Here is a 23,385-nt window from a genome sequence, read left to right as displayed (position 1 = left end):
TATGTGTGAGCAAACAAAAATGCTGCACTTGACTTCATGCACACTTGAAAATAATGAACACTCGTGCAGGAAATGTGAACGATTGTACAGATTTGTAACTTCCACAAATTCTAAACTGAATGCATTATGATATGCCGGCAAAGAGACTGAAATGAAGTGACTGAACTTTATTTTTCCCACTTAAAGCTTAAATATCGATTTCATTTATTTGGCAGAGCTTGTGCTGCAGCCACATTATTTTTCCAGTTCATCTCCAGAGCCAAATGATATCTGTAACAGTAATGATGATTATCTCAATCTGTTCTCCCATTAAACCATGACAGTGTGATGATGTGCCTGCGCACACTCCACCCGAAACTTGAAACGGCAGTCGCCAAGTGGAACTCAATCATCATTAAATGCATCTTCTTATTAAAAATGCTCGAAATATGTTTCATGATGTCTTCATTTTTTTCTTGCTCCTTTCAAACTAACAATGAGGAGTTGATGACGATCCCATAAAAACGTTAAAATCAGTGAGACTTGTCTAATAGTTGTAGAATATGTTATAGATGACCATTAATACATTTCTGCTTCAGAATGATCATATACGAGATTCATGAAAAAAGCATGTTGCTCTATTCAATGACACAGATAAAAACAAATGGCAATAGATCAATCAAATATTTGACATTGGATAAGATGAACAAGATTTTATAGCCGAGAGAAGGGAGAGATATTTCCAAATAAATGTAATCTTTTTTTTAAGCAGAATTTGATCAAATATGTGCAAGTTTTGACCTTTTTAAACGTTTACAACATTAATGTTGAAAATAAGCCTCTCGGCGAGAAGATTAGCGTTGCCAGATTGGGCACGATTCCACCCAACTGGGCTTCTTGCCTGTTGGTGTTTCTTTTTTTTTGTTTGTTTAGTGCAGTTTAGTGCAGATTACATGTTCTTTATTATGCATGAAACAGTTTTATGGCTTTAACATGAGTTTCTACAGAGGTTGAGATCCGGGCTGGTTTTTATTGAGTGGGTGGGTTTTACCTTGTATGTGCTGAAAACAGTTAATCAAGACCTGGCAACCCTGGAGACACATGCGCTGATGTTTATTTGCGGCTTTATTGCGATAGCTAGTGGTTTTTCAACCAGACCAGTTTCAAGCAGAATCTGACCCAGAAGGAGAATCTCCTGGAAAAGTTCAGACTTCAGAAAGAACGCCGTTTCACGTAAACATTCAGTTTTTGGTGAATCGTTTTTTTTGTTAACGGATTAGGTCTTGTCACCTGTTGTCATGTGAATATAGGCCTTAGATGATTAAGAGAAATATCTTTTTTTTAAAAGCATCCAGATACAAATACTTTTATAGTACTTCAAACTGTTGCTCATCTTTAGAGCTATCGAATGAGACCCGCTTTTCCTCATCTTCACTTTTGTTTTCAGCTTTCACATTTCCACACATATGTTTGTATTTCACAGAGACATTTCGCTTCCAGCAAATCTCGACAGCCTTAATGGAAAGAAATACAATTTTCTTACTTAGTGCCCGATCAATGAGTGACTAAAACGTCAAAGCGAGTTATTATCAGCGGGTGTTACCAGCCAAACAACACTGAGGATCATTCCCTCTGTGGTGAAAAAAAAGCAATGTGTGCTCTGAGAAAAAGAAAAGAAACAGAATAGTGCTGTGGTGTAAAAGTTTCATAAAAAACCTGCCCTACAGCTATAACTAACATGGGAATTAAGACTTTTCACGAATTCTGTGCCAGCACATTGAGGAAGCAATATATTCCACCATTGCTTCTTCCTTTAGTGGAGATATAACGGTGCAGCGATGCATATTTCTGTCGGGAAAAATAAATAAAGGAATAAAAATGTACTACATCCTCTTTTTTTTTTTCTCCTGGCAGCCTCTCACTGGGCATTTGAAGCAGTCCTGATAGTGTTGAATAACAAACAAAAATGACAGAAAAGTAAAATATATATCTTTTTTTCTCAAGTTTATGATAGGAGCATGAGGTTATGACATTGACTCCTTTTTTCTTTTCTCGTCACATTTCTTCGCCGTGCATATTTTTGGTTTATTTCTGTTGACCTCGATGTGGGTGTGCTTGTTTCTTTGCTCTATGCAATCCTGCAGCCTTTCTCCGACCTTACATAGATGCACATTTGTGTGTGAGCATGTGTAAAATGTAGTCGATCCATGCGAGCAGTACTGCGGGGAACCGACTTCTCGCCAGTCTGATTGGTCCGGCATTATCTGATTGTATCCACGGCCCTGCTAGAGGTCAGCATGGGGCTTAATACTCAGGAGGGACTGGACAGGATTGGATTGTATTGGATGGGGGAGAAGGGTTTGACGAAAAAAGAGGTAGTGGAGACAAAAAAAACCATGAATCTCAAGTTTGAAAAGGATGTGAATAAGGGGATGAAAAAATTGGGAGAGAAGAAGAGTCAGCAATGAGAAAGGGGGGGGATTTGTAGAGGTTTTATGATGTAATGAGGGTTGAGGTTATTGAAAATATGAGGTATAATAGAGGAAATTAAGTCAGACGTTGAATGAAAGGTCAAAAAGGACGAGAGGAAGCAACCAAACGATTGAAAGCTTTGGCTAGAAAAGAAAGCTAGATGGATGCATAGGATGTGGGAAGAGGGGAGCGAAGGGGTCGTCCAGGAGGCGAAACCACAGCGGGTCTTCGTAATGTGAGCGGCAGAAGAGGCGATAATACCCCGGAAAAACTGGCTCGTGAGCGCCACGGTTCTCAGTGGGTGGCAGATAAGACAGCTGAGTCTCTGCTGACTCCCACAAACTGCTCCCGAGCGGAGAGGAGGAGATTTTACAGTTTCTACCCCCCCCCCCCCCCCCCCCCCCACGACTGAAACTCAGAAAGATTAACTCCTCCGGTGGCGATTTCCACTGCTTTAATACTCCGGCTTCAAAGATTGAGTAGAACTGATGAAAGACTGACTTTCTTTTTTCGTTTTTCTTTTTTCGCCCTTCTTGATATCTTCCAATCTGAGCGCTCAACAGCATTTCTCCTGCGGCTCGATGAGATTCCCACAACAATCTTTCACAATGAATATTTTACATTCTTATCATCTTGTGAATCCAACCTGAAATCACGCACAGATGGGATCCCTTAAATACAATAATGACAAAAAAGTGATGAAAAACAGTGAGTTGATTTTAGAGATCGGCCTTTGGTCACCAGCTGTATGTGTGCAGTCATTCAAATGTTTCCACTTCATGCCTTCATAAAATGTTTGTGGCAAAAAGAAACGGTGACACAGCAAAGGGAGGGAAGGATTTCAGCTGGTTTCATATGGGGAGAAAAATATAGTCACCTTGTTCACTTGACCTTAATGATGCTATTGTCCTAAACCAGTGTTGGAAATAAAAAAATTCACAAGTCACAGTGGAAGAGTGGAACCTGCACTTTTTATTATTTTATTATTTTGTGAACGTACGCATTGTAACATTTATCCTGGTTCAGTAAAAGGTAATATGAATAAAAACACCCACAAAAAAACCGACAAACAATAGAATTAATGAATAGATGGATAGATAGATACATACATACATACACATATAAATTAATTAATACATTATTGATAATAATAATAATAATAATGATAATAATAACACATTAACAAGTTACTGCTAATACTACTACTTCTACTACTACTACTACTACTACTAATAATAATATTTATATATCTATAATAATAATGGTTTAAGCTCTTAGTTATGTTTACACACTTACAATGTTGTGTATAATAAAATAAATATTTGAAAATAATATTGTGTTTGTGATCTGAGTCACATCTGCAGAGAGTGGGTTTATGTCTGTTTGCTTGTTACTCTCTGTCTCTGTCCTCTCCTTTTTCTCGCCTTCTATCCTTGAAACCAAACCAGAACAGCAGAAAGGCTCCACCTCTGAGTCTGGTTCATGTCTGAGTGAATCAAACATTAACTGTTTGTTTAGATGGCGCTCTCTGAGCCCCCTTACTCTGCGGAAATGTTACGTGTCCCATGAATGGTTTCATGTTATTATTGCGCATGCATCTTCAGTCCGGGGACCGTGTTGAGTTTTACACACCGAGTGCCTCTACCTTCACGAGTTGGTTTCTTGTGCACTGTTTCATAGATTTTTTATGTCATGCAGTATTTTTTCCACACAACATTGAATCTTGCATCTGAATTTACGACAGAAATAAACAAAAGTTAACACCAAAACTAATAAAGCCCAAGCAGAAAACCCCCCCAAAAAACAGCCAATCTGCTTCAAACACTTATTAAAAGCCAACCTAATTCTAATACAACATTGAGGACGATTAAAACTCGGGTCCAGGGTTAATGTTGTGACCTTGAGTAACATAAAGCTGAGTAGAAGATAGGCAGGATTTTAGTGCATGCTGGGATGCCAATGATGAAATAAAATGCCTGAAAGCCCCAGGTGAGCCGTTTCCTGTGGGATTTTTCCTGTGTACGTTTTGGAGGCTTCCACTGCTTTCACTCTTTAGTGTGGTTATTTCTTTCTACCACTAGATGGAGACAAATCATTTTGACCTCTCAAACCTACGATCACGAACTCATACGAAACGAGTTCAATTGGTTCAACTGTATGTGAAGTCAACATGAATTTTGTTCTGTCAGTCACATTTTATATGCTTTTAAATGTATTCTTTGGAAGCTTTGAACTTGTAAACAAATAAGATGATTGTGTCCTCACAGCACATGTATATTGATCATATTTAAACCGGCGCTGCAAAGTAGGAAGATGACTGTAAACCCACAAAAGATGCAGTCAGTGCCGTGTGTTAAATACTTCCGCTGACCAACTAAACACGGCAGGACTTGAAGTGTAAAGCTCTGTGCAGGGACTCGTGTCCGGGGACCCGGGGGGGGGGGGGGGGGGGACGAGCATAATGGGAACCTGTCAGTCCCAGACTTCCCTCAAATCCGCCTCGCGCTCATGTCCCTTGGCGACGGAAGCCTGTTTCACTTCCACACAGTCTTCTGGTGAAATGCTTGCAACACTTGAACCCCCCCCCCCCCCCCCCCCCCCCCCCCCCCAACACCACCACCACCACCACCACCAAATAGAGTGCAAAAAGACATCATTATATTTGTGAAGACAGTACGTCTTCCAGGGATTCAGCTTGCAGCAGTGAATGCCATCCGTGAGGCTCAAGTAGTTTAAAACTCTACACACTTTAGGGGTTCAGGCACCAGGACAGCGGCTGTGAGTAATGTCAGTAATGCTGAGTGTGTTTATGAACGCTTTAAAAGATTCACTAACAACCCCTGTCTAACTTAACAAAACTATACCATCTCTACTTTTGTAGTACTTTTGTTGTAAGGTTTGAAAATGGCAAAGTTTCCGTGAGCTTGTCCCTGTTGTTGTACAGGTTCCAGTCGTACATGGAAACAGCTGTTTTCCCTGATAAATGTGCATTAGACAATATCACTAAATTCCTGTTTAATGAAAGAAGAGCCTCGTTAATTGAGAACTGACATGAGGGATGTGCCACTGTAATTAGCATTAGCCTGTATCCATACCATTAGTCGATTTAAATATTGGCAGCTTCTTTTTTTTAGGAGCTATTTGCCTGTTGGGAGTTTATAAGTTCTGTTGGTATTCCTTCTTCCAAGATATTTTTCTTTTGTAGAGCATCTTCCTCCCACTATCTGGTGTAACTTCAGTGGACATGCAGCTCACAGAGCATCTTCCTCCCACTAAATGATTAGGAGATTATGACATGTGAATTATTTCTTAGAGGAGGAAGTAAAACGTACAGCCCCCAGCTCACCAGAGAGGTTAATCAGGTGTGGACGAGCAGTGAAAGTGCACAAACAATATACTACACATATCTTTGATTAAAACGACCTGCTGTTCCTGAATTGTCCACTGGGGGTATTGTTATATACAGAACTCAACATCAACTGTACAAAATTCCAACAGTAATGACCAGTTTTTTGTTTACTTAAACTTGTATTGCATGATGCTTTAAACTTTTGAAAATGTGACATTAAGTTCTCTATTTGATTACATTTTAAGTTGTTTTTTTTCTTCCACTATACTTTTTTTTTATTGCATATCTTACTGTCACAATTTTAATGTAATTCCTTCTCATACATTTGTGCATTTAAAAAAAAAACACAACAACAACAACAATAATAATAATAATAACAACAATGATAACAATGATGATAATAATAGAGTTGCCAGTATGTATAAGCTGTTTCCACATTACAAAGACAAGAGACAACTGAATTTAATGCTCAATGCTACAGCGTAGTTCATTCATTCAAGTAATTTTCACAGAAGTAGCTGTTCACTGTAATCAACATTCAACAAAGTGCAAACAATACACAAAAGCTTCCTTTGGTGTATGACTCATCTTACTGTATGATTCTACTTCCATAGACTTTGCACGCTACTACATCATACCATTAATGTCACAGTTTCACCGACTGGTACACCATTAATGACATGTGTGGCATTCATAAATATGACTGAAGTGTAAGAAGAAGTCAAATCGCTTTATATGTGTGCAGTGAGAAATTTGAGTGGTTTCAAAGATTCTTTCATTTTCTACAGTAGTATTATTATAAAGGTTGCAAGGTGGCACAGTGGTTAACGCTCTCACCGTACAGAGAGAACGTCTGGGTTAAAATACCAGCCGGGGCGTTTCTTTGAGGTGTTTGCATGTTCTCCCCATGTGTGCATGGGCTTCCTCCCACAGTCCAATGACATGCAAGTCACATTAATTAGTGACTCTAAACTGACGATCCAGTCCAGAGTGTATCCTGAAGCTGAAAAGTATTTCTGCACAAAGTCTTTTTTTCTACCTTGCAGTTGTAATAACATCTTAAAAAAAGGACACTTCCTGTCAATTTGTCTTTTGAAACGTCTCATGGCTTTCCCCTGTTAAGTAATGCCAATGTCACAACAGTACAGCTGGAAATTAATGTGATTCCGTAGAATGATGAAAAGAGGATACTGCTGACAGTCAGGGGGAAATTCTAACGTTATGAACACACATAGATGGTATGAGAAACACATATGACTTGTTAGAAACGCACTGCTTCTAACAGCAAACATTCTGATCTCCGAATCTTGGGCTCAAAGTGAAATATAAATAAAAAGCTTTGTATATCCAGTGAAGGAAAACCCACTGATTCCAAGTTTAGAAAGTAGAATTAGATGAATCTGTCTTTACTTATTCAGTACTCCGAGGTAGCTGAGAAGTTTTTTAAGTGCTCTGCATGAAATCCATTCGCTAATGACAGTGCAGTCTGATCAAACATTGAATAGTGATGTGAAACATGAAGGAAACCGAGTCGAGGCTATAAACTGATGAAAAGAGAATATAATGTTGACATTTTATGACAGATTGTGGAATGGTCTGAGTCTTTAAAGCAGTGTTTTTCAACCTTTTTTGAGCCAACGCACACTTTTTTCTTTGGAAAAATCTCGAAGCACACCACCACCCGAAAATGTTAAAATTTTAAACTCTGTAGCCTATATTAACAATATAAAGTCATCATCATCAATGCTTTATCAACAGGAATCAAATAAATACAGAAAAAAGTATTTCCCAATTTCTTTTTTTTTGTTTTACTCACTCAGTGTGAAACCTGGACCTGTTTGGATGAACACAGAGTTGAGATCCTGGCAGGAATAGAAGACAGACAAACACGAACATGTCTTGTTCGGAGTTCGAATCCTCCCTTTTCAAAAACTTATCCAGTACTGTCAATGACACAGCACTTTGATACAAGATGGGAGCAGTCGCAGGTGGTGGTGATTAACCAGACTGACGTCTGTTAAGTTTCGATTTCAACAGAAAAGTTCTGGGCTGCCATCTATTGGCGAAGAGTATTTATACATGATTACTCTGCACACACAGCAAATGTTTTTTAGAAAAAAAATTGAAATTCTCTGTTCTGCCACGGCACAGTGGTTGAAAAACATTGCTTTAAAGGATGCCAGTATGCATTTCAATAATAAATCTAGTAGCAGTCTCAATGACCCCTTGAGGCCAGTACAGTATAATCATTATGCAATAATATTTAAATAACATTAAACATGTTTCTTCCTCTTGTTTTGTTTACTCAAATATCCCTAATACCAAATAGCCCAGTTTACACACCAACATTTTCAAATAAAAATGTAAAAACCTTCATCGTGTTTTGGGTGTCCGTTTACATGACGTTGCCGGCCGGAGCCACTGAAACGCAACTTTTTGAAAACTGTTCACAAAGTGGAATCTTTTGAAAGCAGTCAGTTTCTCTCCAGGCTAACGTTGGAAAAAAGCTTGTGGATTCTCTTAAATAAAGATTTCTGCAGCCTTTAGCATGTACGTTTTTTGCAGCACCTTCGTGGAAATGGCTGCGCCGGTACTCTGGTGTTATCTTATGGCTACTAATTTCTCTAAAACTGTAAAACTCCAACGATGTTTGATCATGTTTGACAGTGCTGAAATAAAAGTTCATATCAAGTTGAATGTTTTTGACGATGAAACCCATCAAACACTGTTTGAATTCAAATTAAACAACAAAATTAAAAGTAAAATAACACCCTTCATGCAGGTGGAGATAAGCCAGCTTTTAGAGACAAAGATCTTTGGTGTTCAGTATAAAATCTGCAATAAACCACAGAAAGTACCTGTTGAAAAATATTTTCCTAACACCCCATTGAGAAAACAAAGATTAGGGAGTTTTTTTTTTTTTTTTTTAATCTTTTCATCAGCTCGTGCAGGTCTGTATTTAAAAAATTTTTTTTTGTCATGACGTAAACACCTGGGTATGTGGACAGGCACAGATGGGAATTGAACCTGCAACTTTTCGATGACCATTCGAGCAACCGAGTCATGTCGCCCTGTAAGACAAGATGAATCACTTGCCTCAGCTAACCGTTAAATTCAAGATAGGTTGGTTCAGGATATTAGCGTCCGATGTTGACGAGAACCCAGGAGCAAAATCAAAATCTCCCACTTTGTGGTGCACGCCGTTGTGGCCAATTCTCGTTTGAACAAATAGCCCCCGTCAGCTTCAACTGAGGTTCAACACCAATAGACATGTTTTAACAAGAAAACAAATGTGATTTCTGGTAGATGAATCCTTTAACGATCTAAATTGGTTCTCTGGCTCTTTTTAAACCACCTAGAGGACAAAGTTGCTTCGAATTATAAGCTTGACAGTCAAGTTGAGTTAATGGTTTAATCCATTATTTGTCATTTAAAGCGGCTGGCTAACACAAAGACAGGTCTTGAGAGAAAGCTAACTCACTAAACCAACTAACTAAATGGACACATGAGCAATGCTACTGTTTTAGCTTTACTCCAGTTGTGCGGTATTCTTTTTTAACTAACTTTCTTATATTTGCTTTTATATCCATTCAAAGAGCCCAAACCAAGTTTGGCGTTAGAGTGGACTGTGATGTTTGAAATAATCGACCACTGGACTTTAGACTGGGTCCTGCAATGGCTTTTTTATTTTTCATTTAATTTTATTTACTAATTTATTTGAATAGGACAGTGCATAATGGACAGACAACCAGTGCTGTAAATATGCCAGATTTAGCTCAAAGCTATCAAATCAAGTCTTGAAACTCCCTTCTTCTAATTGGTTTATAACAATATTTAAGATCCTGTGCTGCAAATTGTTTATTTTATTTTTATGTACAATAATGTGAAGGGATGTATTTGTACTGGTGGCTAAGCTTATTATTGTTCATTACTATTATGACTTGAATTACTGTGATGTTTTGATCTTATTTTTTACGACTCTTTTTAAACTTTATCCTATTTCTTCTCACAAAAGGCTTGCGACTCACTAATATTGTGTTTTGTATTCTCCGCTGTGATTGGCTTCGCTAAATTCCAAATTAAAAACTTTTTTTTCAAAATGATATTACAACAGGGTTTAGTTGACTGAGTGGGTGCATGCTTGGGGTAATTATCCAGCTGGAAAGGCCAAATATAACAAATTACACTCTCACAAGCTCACATTCTTCTTTGAAACAGTCTGGTATTTCAAAGAACCAAAGAGACAAGTCACACGATTGAATTAACCAAAATCTCCAGATGCAAAACTCAATGAAAACAACACAAACCATTGATGATGCACATCTTAAACGGGATATCCCACGTTTCGCCTTCTCTATTACAGCCATTTGACAGAAACCATCACTTCTTTTATAAGTATTTGCTTCTTATGTTCACAAAACAGATTGTTGTTCGCATCATTAAATAAACTCTTGGTTATTATTAAAAGCTGAATGTCATTTTTGAAAGTTTATGTAGGTTTTGAATTCAGGACTGTTTCAGTGAATCTATGTTGTTAAATGACAAACAGTACATAATAGAAGTAAAGTTATTCTTGGTATTCTGGGTATGCAACATTTTAAGACTTGCATTAAAGGCATAGTCTTTTAAAAAATCAGTCTTTTTATGTTGACTTTGTTCCTGCAAATTTTTAAACATGCCCACGTCAGTCATCTCCTAACCACAAACATACCAACTGACCCATCATTAAGACCCCCCCAAAACAAATATACATACCACCCCAAATTAAGACGCCCACATGAAAACATACAGGTGCAAAGGATAATTCACATTGTAAAAGTGCCTTGAAACGACTCTGTTGTTATTGGCGCTATATAAATATAACTGCATTCAATTGATTAACTCAATCATCCAAATGATTTTCATTTGAATTTAAATGGCGAGAAAAAAAACTGCACCTATTGTTATAAACCAATGTCAACATGTGCGAAGTTGTTCAGAGAAGTGTAAGACATTTTGTTGAGTTTCGTTAGGAATAGAAACCTCCCTGCTCACTTCCTCTCTGTTTTTATGCTTTCACACAGTTCTTGTAAGACTTCTTGCAGGTTTCCACTTCTGTCTGGGTCTTGTCTAATATTAGTTATTAATATATTTTTGTTGGACAATAACAACAATGGCAGACTGCAGACTGTTGTAACTCCCATTCCATTTTCTCTCTGAAACTTGATAGGTTTATAGTGGAGAGTCAACGTAATAACAATACAACTTTGTCGTTTGTCCATATGAATGACTGTGTTGTTAATGTTTGTAGAGTATTTATTTATTTTTCATTACAAAAACAATCAACAGCAGCCACCAGTGGCCCTACATGAAAATCACAGTTTTCAGCATTACTGCCGCATAGATGGAAATCATTTCCAAAATGTTGCTCTGTAAACGTGAAACTGAAAAATATGTCAAAGTGTAGGCGAAAAAGACACTGAAAGTGTGCTGTATAAATAAAGTTCATTTTAGTTTTCAACTTCTTTTGAAAAAGTCAACATAAGTGAAAAACCGATGGATGTACAATGCGTGGGAAAGTCTACCTTCACAATAAGCATGGGACATAGTGAACTGCTTTCAATCCAGGTTACACCCAGTTTTTTGGCCCAAAACCAACAAATAGCTCTGAAAAACAAGAAATAAGCCAAAACATGCTTAAAAAAAAAATCTAAATCTATTAACGCAAAGACAGGAAGTTGGTGTGAATGTTTATTTTAGGGGCCACTGCAGCATTAATGCTATACAATAAATGTATCCGTCACACATTTTGAGATCTCTGAACATTAATCATCGTCGGGCTCTTGTGCAGTGAATCACTTCCAGTGATCCAGTGTATTTTCTCCTTGTCTCCATACACATAAATGCAACAGGATAACATGAAGATACCTCTTGGCGGTACTCGAAGCAAATGGCTCCGTCTTCTTCTTGAAGTGAGTCAAAAACATCTTTTCCCACAAAAACATTAAAGCTGTGACTCATTGACAACAGTTGAAGCCGTCTGTATGCAGATGGCATTTGGAGACCTGTACCAACAGGCCCTCAGCGTCACAGGTATTATACCTTTCCTGCCAGGTACAGGGCGAGCCAGTACACATCAAAACAGACAATAGTATCTCCTCAGAGGAAGCTAGCAGCAGCGATGTGAAAATGCCGAAATTTTTATTCTCCAAGATTGGGGTTAATAATATTAAAGGTCTAATGCCAAGAGTGAAGAAGCCGAGAAGGTAAGCCAAATTGACCACCGATGCTAAACAATCTCTTGAGTGTATGGTAGAGGATTGCTGTTTGTTTTGCTTTACTGTTGTGAAACTACACACCAGCTTTTGGGTTAACCTGATTTTGTCTTTCAGGATTGACCTTGTGCTTAATCGAAAGAAACGCAAGAATGATATCCAGGTCGTCGCAGGACAAAAATTAAACAATGACATGTATCCTTCAAAGCAAAGGTAGTGTGTGTTCGTCTATTTCTTTTTTCTGTTTGTTTTGAACATACGTGTTGTTTATTGTAATGATAATAATAAATATATATATATATATTTTTTTTTTTTTTTTTTTGTATGTCCTTATTGCAGCAGGCAGGCTGATTGCAAATCCCAAACTCTTGCAAAATTGCTCAAGGATAAAAGTAAGAGATGTTATCTCATATTTCCCCTCATAATCTTCGAAATCCCTTCTTAAATATGAATAATTGTATGGCTTTAACTCTTTCCCTCTCTGTAGAGTATTTGGCTGCATTTCGCTCATTCCTCCAGTCTGAGTTCAGTGAGGAAAACATTGAGTTCTGGCTGGCTTGTGAAGACTTCAGGTCCACCACATCACCAGACGACCTCTGCTGGAAAGCAGAAAAGATCTACCAGGAGTTCATCCAGCCTGCAGCCGGCAGAGAGGTCAGTTTGTCAGTGGCATCGGGTTGTGGCTTTCCTCTTCAAAGGATGAACAATTTTTTTGTGGTGGGCTTAGTCCCAAACATAACCCCCATAATTTGTCAGAGCAGCATTACAGAGAAGGGGAAGGTATTTATAGAGAAGCTTAGCAGCTCATTTGGAAATGATGGAAGATTCACAAAGTCAGTGAGGCAACGCTGATGGCACCACCATGTTGCAACGTCATAATTGTGCCACACACAGTACATCTTCAGCGGTTGTGAATTTGTCTTCTTTTGAGTCTTGGGTGTGGTTCTGCAGTATTCAAAGCAGATTCCTGAAGAGAATCACTATGAAGGTGAAATGAGTAATTTAGACTTGATTATAAGTAGTTATAATATCCCCACTGCACACAACTGGTCAAGCCATGTTGACATGACAACCACGTCACCAGACGAGTTAGAGGGCACTGTAGGAACTGATGAAGCCACTTGGATAAATGGCAACACAGCTTCCAAGGCATGTCATTTAGTGTGATTTATTTGGTTTGAGAGGTAGCAACAATGCATGGGAGCTGATAGAAAAGATAGAGAATTTTATTACGCGCACCATTGTTTAGCAGAATTTGTCATGATTGTGTCGACTGAGCGCCTTCCATCCACCTTCTCATTTATCATAAACAAAAAAAAAACATTCTAACCTTTTTACTGCATGCTGGATTATTGTTCTCACTTATCTTGAGGTTGAACATATTTAATACATTTGAAAAGTTAAATGTTTTTTTTCAAATGGGTTTCCAGCTTGTTATTAAAGAGAGACTATAGGTCCAATTAAGAACCACTACTGTAGTTTATATTGTTATTTAGTCTTCTCCAGCCCTACTTTTTTGTCATGGTCAACAGATTTTCACCATAAAAACTTTCCTGTCCTGTTTCAGCACAGATTTTTTTTTCTCTTGCTTTTCCTTATTTTCTTCCCTTCAATACTTTTTGTATATAGATCTGTCACTCCCAACCGAGCAGTGAACTTCCTCTGCCAGGAGACTTAGTATTTTATATACTGGCAATCTAGATCCCTAAGCCTGGTTACAGGACAGTGGATTAACAAGTCGCCCCTGTGTCTCACCAACTACCCACTTGTAGCTTTTATGTGTAAAATCTATGTATTTTGCGGTTTGGCTGGTCTGATAGTGAAGTAGCATAAACCCTCAGGAGAAAAGATGTTATCATCTCCAGCAATAAAACAATAATACAGTAGAAGCAGAAATATAAACCAGAGGGGGCAAAATGCACACTGACTTACAACATGTTCAATTACTTTCGTATTGACCTGCAATTTCTGTTTGAGATACATTCTTGTGCGAATACCAGATAATAATATAACCTCACCTAAGTTTAACCTCACATGTGCCCACATATAAGAAGTAATAATAATGAGGAAACTGCAGTTATTAGACAAATACACATGGGTGAGTTCATCAAGTTGACATTGTTATTTGCATAATTTGATAACAGTATCCAAAAGTACATACTTTTATTTTAAAATATTAACAACAATATAAATATTGATATTTCCACATGATACTCTATTTAAAAACATAATCAGAAGTGTCAGTTTGTTGGTATTTTGGCTCACTTTGTCATAAATGGAGAATATAAAAATGTTTTTTTGATTTTTTTTTTTTTTTTTTTTACCACAACTGTTAATTGACATTTCTGATGCAAAAACTCTAAAACAATCCACTTTCACTTTAAATGTTGCCGTGTAAAAAATAAAAATAAAAAACCAGGCTGTTCAAAGTAGGTTTGTTTCAATAAACAAGTTAATTTAATGTGAACAACTTTTGAATGTACGTCTGAGCTTCAACCATTAGTGACGTTTATATTGTTATTGTCTTATATGTGAGGCTTGATATCTGAACTATAAAACTACAATAGGTGATTTTTTTCCCCAAAGTTTCTAACCATGGTTTGACATATATATTGGGCAAACAAGTAGAAAACTGGCACTAAGAAATTGTTATTTGCTTTCTACATTGCAAACACTTGAGGCCCCAATATGTGATCTTGGTTGACCCCCCCCCCACCGTGTCTCTCCACCAGATCAATGTTGACCACCAAGTGAGAGAGAAGATCAAGATGTCGTTGAAGACACCGACAACGTCCTGCTTCGACGAGGCTCAAAAGCAAGTTTACCTGCTGATGGAAAGAGACTCTTGCCCCAGATTCCTGAGCTCCAACTCGTACCTGAGTCTGAAGCGCAAATCCAGGACCATGTGGTACATTTAATTATCAGCGAGGGAGCGCCCGCTCCAATTTTTTGTTGAAAAGTTATTCCAAACTCTATATGAGATGAGCCTTTCCTCAGTGCCGAGCATCTCGTACTTTCTACTAAGCTTGAACAATGTTTTCAAGTAAATTCAACATTGATTGTTTGTTTGTTTGTTTTTTTTTACTTTTTTGATGGTGGGATGTTGTATTGATGAAATGCCGTGGAGGAGAATAAAGAGCGTGAGAGAGAAAGCGATGTGAGAGGAGTTGTATACACATAGAGTGAGGGAAAAATGCATGTGCTGGTAATTATAACTATTGTTGCCATGTCCGAGGATCGTTTGAGTATGTTGAATCTGAATGTTAATGGTACGTTAATCTGAAGGTTTCAGTAAGTTAGAGTGCAGAATGCAGAGTGATAAATGGTACGTAAAATGGCTTCTGATGTGTGGGATGAAATAACCTAGTTTCATACGAGGGCACTGAATTAAAACTTCTTGACCAACTTTGGCCAAATTTCACCCGACTTCTGTTTTTCTTTCGCACTCATCGTCTACGACTGCTCCTATTGTTCTGTTTCCATTTAGTCAGAATTTATATTTATCTGTTTGACTAAGTAGTAGACGGAGATGGACATGAGTCAAAGAGAGAGAGAGCGAGATAGAGAGTTTCCACAGCTCGCCCAGGAAAGAGATTCTCTCCTTGGTCACATGTCTGATATATCCTCTAATTAGGTGCAGGGATGACTCCATACACCAGCAATAGGGTTTACCAAACTGGAAAAAAGTAACCCTGCAGTAACCCTTGATCCCACTCTGTTCTGTAAATGGCTTTATTCCTGAAAACAGTGCCTTAAAAAGGAGTACTGAGGCAGCTAATAATAACTCAGGGGCTTAAACGACAACACTGGAGTCATCAGACAACCAGATGCGTAGCAGATCAGCCTGAACGTGTTGCCCTGTTAGGGAAATAATCTCATCACCCACAGACAGCGATAGGAGAGATGCCTGGGGTGTTGTCTCCAGAAGCACCTGGGAAGAGTGGGATCTTTTTGTTTTCTTCCTATCAGAATAAAAAAAAAAAAACAATAAAAAAAAAAAAAAACACCCAAAGATAAAGAAACTGGCTTTTTGTGTCTGGAATATCCACGTGAAACAGTGTTGTTGATGAACTGGTAGGCGTGATCACGTTAAAACTGAGCTGTTTCTCGACAATAATGTATGTCAAAGTGCACCAAAAAAAAAGGAGGACATGTTTAATATGAAGGATGGGGGTATATTCATAGGCTACTTAAGGCAAAAATCACTTACACATCCAGCGCACGTGACCGAGGCTGACTGCATGTTTGACTCCAACCACCTTTTGGACCTCAACTAAAAAGACACGGGGCCGACTGGAGTTATTTTTATGGATTTAAATGTTTATGCTATTGCTTTTTTTTTTTTTCATAACTTCAACGCAAAGGCTGGGACGGTGTTATCGTCAATTTACACATCAGAAAAGCTTTAGAGTGAAGAATTAAGATTAGAATTAAAATTCATATTTCTCAATAAGAAAAATAACCAATTTTGAATTATATTTAAGTTTTTTTTTCATAAATGTGTGACTTAAATCTTAGATGGGGTCAGACTGTTACTATACCGTGTATTTATGGGCTCAATTCCTGGCACTTCTTTACTTAGTTTGCATGTTCTCCCTCAGCAATTATTATTATTATTATTATTACTATTATTCTTTATTTTTTTAACTGGGTAATCCAATTTCCTCCCACAAAGATCTGTACAAGTCAAATTGCACTTACTGTAATCCCCATAAGTGCGACTGTGGGATTCCTCCCCAACCTCTAAATCGGATAGAACATTAGTAGAACTGCGTAAACACATTTTTTAAGTTTTTCTTTTTAATTGATTTCCCTGCGTTGCCTGGTACGTAATGTTGATCATCCATCTACAAATCCATCCGGTAAAATTTACATGAATTTAAGATGTGTTTCATCTCTTTAGCTCTTTTTTTTTCAGAAACTTTAATTTATTTTTCATTTGTCATAAAAAGAAATAACATGTAAAAAAAAAAATCACATCACAAAACCACAGAACAATTTACAAGCAAAATAAACATATACATAATGGTTTCCTGGAAACTCTATTATAGCTATATATGAGTATTTTTATGCTTTGTCAAACTAAATTTAGTTTTCTCATTTATAAACCCTTTATATAATGTATTCGCTTTGATCCTTTTAATGTGCGTCATTTTCAAATGAATCTCCTGGACAGTGTCCAGACATTATTCTTGCTTTGGGGCACTTCTTGATGAAAGTTTCCTTGCTTGCTGCAAGTAAGTTTTTGAGCAAGTTTGCGTCCTCTCTAATTCTTTTCCCTGGTAAATATTGTTTACATTCTCTCCTTTAGGTTCGAACAGCCCCTCTGCCACTTTAGATGTCTGAGCTGTCTGATTGATTTCGACTGTGGGATATTTGTGTGGTTGGCGTCCTGAAATCCACATGCAGGCATGTCTCGGCACCAAAAGTACTTTAGCCTGGGGAATGGTTGTTATCTTGTTATATTTAGCGTTTGAAACTGACTGAAAACATGAAACCTCAGCATTTCTTTCTTCATATCTTTTTTCTTTCTTTCTTTTTAACCTTGAGCAAGTACAGTGCCTGCCATGAAACTTTAATAATGCTGTAGCTTTCAGTGGAGGATTAATTTGGAAAAGCATCACAGGAAATAAATCTTTGAACGCATACTGAAGTGATTGCGATTCCAAACGACTACAGACTGAAACGTCTTCCAGGTATCGGCAGAAAAGAGCTCCAGGCACTTTTATTTATGGGCACGACAGTTATTTCGAAGTTGTACGTCACGGACTCTTGAGTACATGGGGATGTCAGGGGTTATCCGTGATAACTGACAAAGGTCTCACATCTCCCCCATCACATGGCATGTTTTTTTCTTCACACACAATCTGTCACTGTTTTCCCCTCGCCCTGTTGCCATGGCAGCAATGAGGAAGTGAGTATAGTCAGTGGCATGGCGTTAGTCCAGAGAGTCACAGTTGGAGGGACTTTACTATCAGATCTGGATGCAAAATGCAAAGGGGTCCTGAATCAGGCTCCTTATTCAAAGCTGTGTCCCTCCGTACTGTAACTATGGACACAGAATAAGCCCTCAGTTAACAGTGTTTGGTGTCTCTTCGTAACGCCTCAGAACTTATAACCGTGTTTGGGCAAAAGAGGGAATGCAGCTCCAGTGAAGCCAAGCCAAAGGGCAGATGGTGGGAAAGCAGGGGATGGCAGCAGGTTTAGAGCAGAGGTGGTTTTTCAAAACAGCTTCATAACATTGTATTTGACTTTTCTCAAGGTTCAATATCGGTTACATTAAAAGACATTGCTCTCTATGCATTATCTGCATTTGAATCAGATGGACTGGAAGGTGTTACCTTGGAGGCAGAGTGTGAAAATAAATGTAGACTGATAATTCACACCTCTTTCTACAAATGTTGGTATTTATCTTCACGCAGACAGACATTAGACCTGTGACTTCTCCTGTAGAGTCATTTTACAGCAGTTTTAATTGCCTGAGATTCACAGAACACTTTAATGAAAACAAGCTAAAAAAAAAAAAAAAGAAAGAACAAAAAACACAATACCAGAAACATATTTCAAAGTGCATTTGCAAAAACTCGTCCAAACAAAGTGAACTCAGATGCCTGTCATGTTTGGAGACGATAACAACAACGTTTGCCTCCAGAGTGTCACGATTCCAAGTCCATGTTCTCCTGGGACTTGATAGTTTTATAGTTGAGAGTCACCGAAATAACAATACAATTTTGTAATCCATCCATGTGTGCTGCATGATCGTGTACTTGCCATAGTTAATGTTTATAGCATATTGTTCTCTGTGTGCATGTGTGTGGTTTCATCACAAAAAGAAATTACCAACAGCACCAACATGCGGCCTGGCCTGCTAACAATATCGTTTTCAGCATTTCTGTGTATAGACAGACAATATTTTGTGTAAATGCGAAACTTATCTTCACCAAAAATGCAAATACAATTTGTGATAGTTTTATAGATTGAACGAAGTGGTGCAAAAAGCATAACTGATCCATCTCTGCTAGTAATTGGCATAGTCTGATGTTTTCATCCTAAACAATCCTCACACAAAGTGACTGTATTCACTTGTTTCTTTATGACGACAATAGCTATGTCAGTGTCAAGACTTATATTCCTACTAAAAATCCCTACTGGGACATTTGCTGACACCTGATCTAAATTGTTTGAATAAACTACCAAAAGCACAACAAGTGACCTATTGATGCTCAGCACAGAGATGGATTGTCTTTCATTCTTATAATACAAAGAATCATTACATGTCTGCAATAATCATTCTAGGATGCCTTTTCAACAAGGTTCAAACTCAATAAAAAATATAATATTTGAACTATTCCAAAGGGCCGCCCAAGGGACATCAAATCATTAAAACCATGTTTGGAATTTGCACGTTCTCTCCAAGGGTTTTCCCAGAACTCATGGTATAAATGCATATTGGTTTAATTGGTTGCCTTATGTGTGTCATGACAGATCAGAAGGCGGCTCATTGACCCCCTCCCTGTTTTTAAACCTGTTCACAGCAAAAACGCTCACAAAATGAGATAGACGCATACAATTCAGGTTTCAGGAGCTCCATGGATCAATCTGCTGAGATATTGGGAGGTCTTTTGGCGGTGTTTTGTATTGACAATATACAAGATCATTTGAAACAAGAAGTGACCTTTGGCTCTTTGCTGAGACTCACTCCACAGTTTTTTTTTTTTTTAGAAAGGATGACTTTTTCAACAATTAAGCATTTTTTTTTTTACCTTAATTTGCTCTAAAACGACTATGTTTTGTCTTACTCATGGTCATATGACTCCTTATGGTATAATGTGTTTTGAGGATCAGAGTCAGAAGCCTGTGAATATTCCCACAGCCCCCCCCCCCCTGCTGCTGTATCAGCTATCAGCAGCAATCTGTGTTTGAACACACCATCCAAAATATCTGTTGCAGATCAATGCTGATTTGAGAGAAACATGAAGTGCCAAGGGTCAGCATCACCAATGCTAATTTCAGCTGAAGCTGGTCCTCTGGCCACGACGTTGTCCAGCTTACTGCTAAGTTCTCACACCACGTCTCGATCTCTGGCTGACCCCAGTTGTTTCTACTAACCCCCCCCTCCAAACATCTCACAGGCTCAAATATGAAAAGCTGTGGTCCATCAAAGTATGTGTGGGTCTGTTGACATTGGCAGAAAACCTGCATGTTTGCCGTTGTGGTATGTGTCGTTGTCGGAGATCTCTCCCTTGGGTGATTTAATGTTACAATGCTTCATCTTTTTTTTTTTTTTTTGCTGAATTAACAACACCAAAATAAGTATAAACTTTGGTGCAACTTCAGTTTAAATCAGGAAAAACGTCATTGTTGAGTGAGGAAGTGAGTTTTTGCAGATGTCTGAACCAAATTCATCCCATCTTACCGAAAAAGAAAAGGATTTCAGTAAGATTTTTGATAACAGAGTAATAACTTTGTGGGTGAAATGACGGCGGTTGTGATATGACGTTTTAGACGGGCTTTTTAACTTCCTGTTGCGTTGCTGAACGTCTGTTGCAATCCGGTTGCGGTTTCCTCTTTCTCACATGTGTTTCTGGGTCTTGCGTTGCGGGAATTTCCGCCACTTTATAATTTTTTTTTGCCAAATTTCACTTTGCTGCATCGGTGAATGGTGCCGTTGTGCAAAAGACGGCGAGGGGTGCCCTTCAGTTTGTCTCCAACAGCCGTCACGTTTCAGCGACATTTCATCGTCTTGTCTAAACACACGGCGCGCAAAGGTCACGATTCGCCTCGCTCTGTCACCGTTTACTGTCATTTGCATCTGTGCTGACGGACTAAAAATAATGGGAACGCAGCACGCCGGCGGCCACCGAGAATCCTGTTTACCAGGAGATGGGAGCCGCAACAGCAGAGGGGGAAGGAGAAGAAACAGAGACATTAAAAGGGAGTGAGGAATCAGGAGGAGGGAGGCACACATGCAGTACAGTGTGAGTATGTGTTGTTTCTAGCTGTGAGGTAGGAGGAGAGGAGGAATAGGAGGAGGAGGAGGAGGAGGAGGAGGAGGAGGAGGAAGGGGTGCTTCCTCTCTACGTCTGGGCTGAGCTGCTGATGTATCCCAGCGGTCCCGGCACTTAGCAACAGGAAAACCTCGGTATAAAAAGCTGCATCGCAGGGGGAACCCTCCTAAGAGTGTCTCAGCCGCAGCATGACCAGGACCGAGAGCCCGGGAGTGTGGACTTAACAAGACAATGCCCAGCCTAATCGTCGAACCACTCAACACACAACACTTCATCATGGACAGAGATGACAGGAAGAGAAACAAGAACATGTGAGTGAAACTTGTGACATTTCCCTTAAACTTTCTGGTCGTCTGGCTGACTGGTTATTTCGAATTAATGGAAAGAAAAAAAAAAGAGAGAAATTAAGCTCATTCACCAATTTCACACAAGATTGTGTAACCATAGCGAGGACAAACAAGTCAACTGCAAGAGCATAAACGACGACATAATGCAAGCTTCCTTGGATGTCTCGATAATCCTCATCTAACCTCACATGCCGCACGCTCTCGCTTCCAATTACTTACATGCTCCACATGCTTCTACAGCTCCACCGGCGACTAATTTAACGACGGCAAATCCGTCTGGGATGTGCATTCATGTATTTTCTTATTCCTACACAGTGGAAAGAACTTCATGTGCCGGCTCCAGTGCATGTTCTCACACTCGTCAAGCTCTGAGAGGTAAGGAGACTTATGGAGTGCTTTGCATACATTTCAGTTTTAAAATAGCTGGGCCCGCTTCTATCATCTCCATCTATGGCATCACGAAAGGATTCAAAATGATCTAGAGACACTTATGTTTTCTTTGGCATGGCTCACCCCGCACGCCAGTGTATCCCAGGCTTTGACGTTTTTCTATGAATTTGATAAGCACATCTGCTATGCTTTCTCAATTAGACAGCCTGTGTGTTCTTCCAGGCCCTCGCAGATTTATTCAACCCAATTTTGATATATATTTTTTTTGGTTAAGTAATCCAACTTTGCATTTTCTCCCAGCAGGCTAAGTTTAGAAGATACCCAACAATGGTCACAGTCCCTGGAAAGGCTTCTTGAGTCTAAATGTAGGTTTCATTCTCTCTCGAGTAAAAAAAAAAAAAACCATCAGAAAATCTTTTTTTTTCCCTTGAGAGAGAGAGGGAGTAAAAGGTGTTTTCTGTACTCACTGCTTGGTGTTTTCCCTCAGATGGACTGGCTACCTTTCGCAACTTTCTCAAATCTGAATACAGCGATGAGAACATTGAATTCTGGCTCACCTGCGAGGACTACAAGAAGATCAAGTCTTCATTTCGAATGTCCTCAAGAGCCAAGAAGATTTACGAGCAGTTCATTAAAGCCGAATCGCCTAAAGAGGTGAGTCCAATTCAGAGAAGCCTCTAAAAACCATCATCTTTATATATACATATATATATATATAAAGCGTTAACATTGAACATATTCAGCACTAGCAGAGAATCTCACAGGGGGGGAGGGGGAATGCTAGCTCAAGTGTTTGACTCTCTCTTCTTTTGCTCTTGGCTTAAATCGGCTCATTCCTGCCTGTGTGTCTCATTCCAGATCAACATTGACTATCACACCCGAGAGCAGATCAAAAGGAACGTCAAGACTCCCACCATGCACTGCTTTGACGACGCTCAGAAGATAGTTTACGGGCTGATGGAAAGAGACTCGTACCCGCGGTTCCTCCGCTCGGACATTTATAGGACTCTCCTGGAAAACCTGGCCGCCGACGCCACGAAGGGATGAAAAGCGCTGACCCGGGAGGAGAGACAGTAGAGCAAGGACACGGAGACCATAACTGGAATGTTTGAGCTCCTTCAAGGAGGAAGGACCGACAACAAAGAAGGAACGAGGGTCAGCGGGGGCGAGTGCGGCTTCACGGACAACATACGGAGAGGCCTGGCAGCTCTGCGCTGCGAGAGCAGCGAACTGATGGAGGCCCACACTTAGCACCCACCCAGCCACCTGCCCGCCCACCCCACCCCACCCCACCCACCCCGAGGACTGCCTGAGGCTGGCCAGAGGACGCACAACAAGCAGCCCTCGGGATGATCCCCTCATGTGGGTGTTTTTGCACCTGGATGATGCGTTTGTGAACTGAGCGCACTATGAGCAGGGTGACGGTGGCTCGCGCTCAGCGGACGGACGCCCTTTGGCCTTCTTTGCGGAGGTGTTTCCAATGCGTGTAGAGATAGAGGATGTGAGATGTAGTGGTCACACTTGATTAACCTTGCATGCGTGTGTCTGTGTGTATCTGTGAAAGAGATAGAGAGAGAGAGACAGAC

The 23,385-nt window shown here is 39.3% G+C and overlaps 1 protein-coding gene across 1 annotated transcript; it reads left to right on the top strand.

The window, feature by feature from the left end:
• Nucleotides 1-11,899: 11,899 nt before the first annotated feature.
• LOC308137567 (uncharacterized protein) lies at nt 11,900-22,846 on the top strand (the record flags this gene model as incomplete). Its single annotated transcript, XM_080506319.1, has 11 exons — nt 11,900-12,045; nt 12,172-12,267; nt 12,394-12,446; nt 12,542-12,708; nt 14,787-14,962; nt 20,901-20,992; nt 21,259-21,373; nt 21,725-21,784; nt 22,100-22,164; nt 22,287-22,453; nt 22,658-22,846. The coding sequence occupies exons 1-11, from the start codon at nt 11,969-11,971 to the stop codon at nt 22,844-22,846; spliced, it is 1,257 nt and encodes a 418-aa protein (XP_080362445.1). The 5' UTR covers nt 11,900-11,968.
• Between the last annotated feature and the right edge of the window lie 539 nt (nt 22,847-23,385).

Source organism: Blennius ocellaris (assembly GCF_963422515.1).
Source record: "Blennius ocellaris genome assembly, chromosome: 12".
NCBI lineage: Eukaryota > Metazoa > Chordata > Actinopteri > Blenniiformes > Blenniidae > Blennius > Blennius ocellaris.
This window is presented reverse-complemented; position numbering and strand designations above follow the sequence as displayed.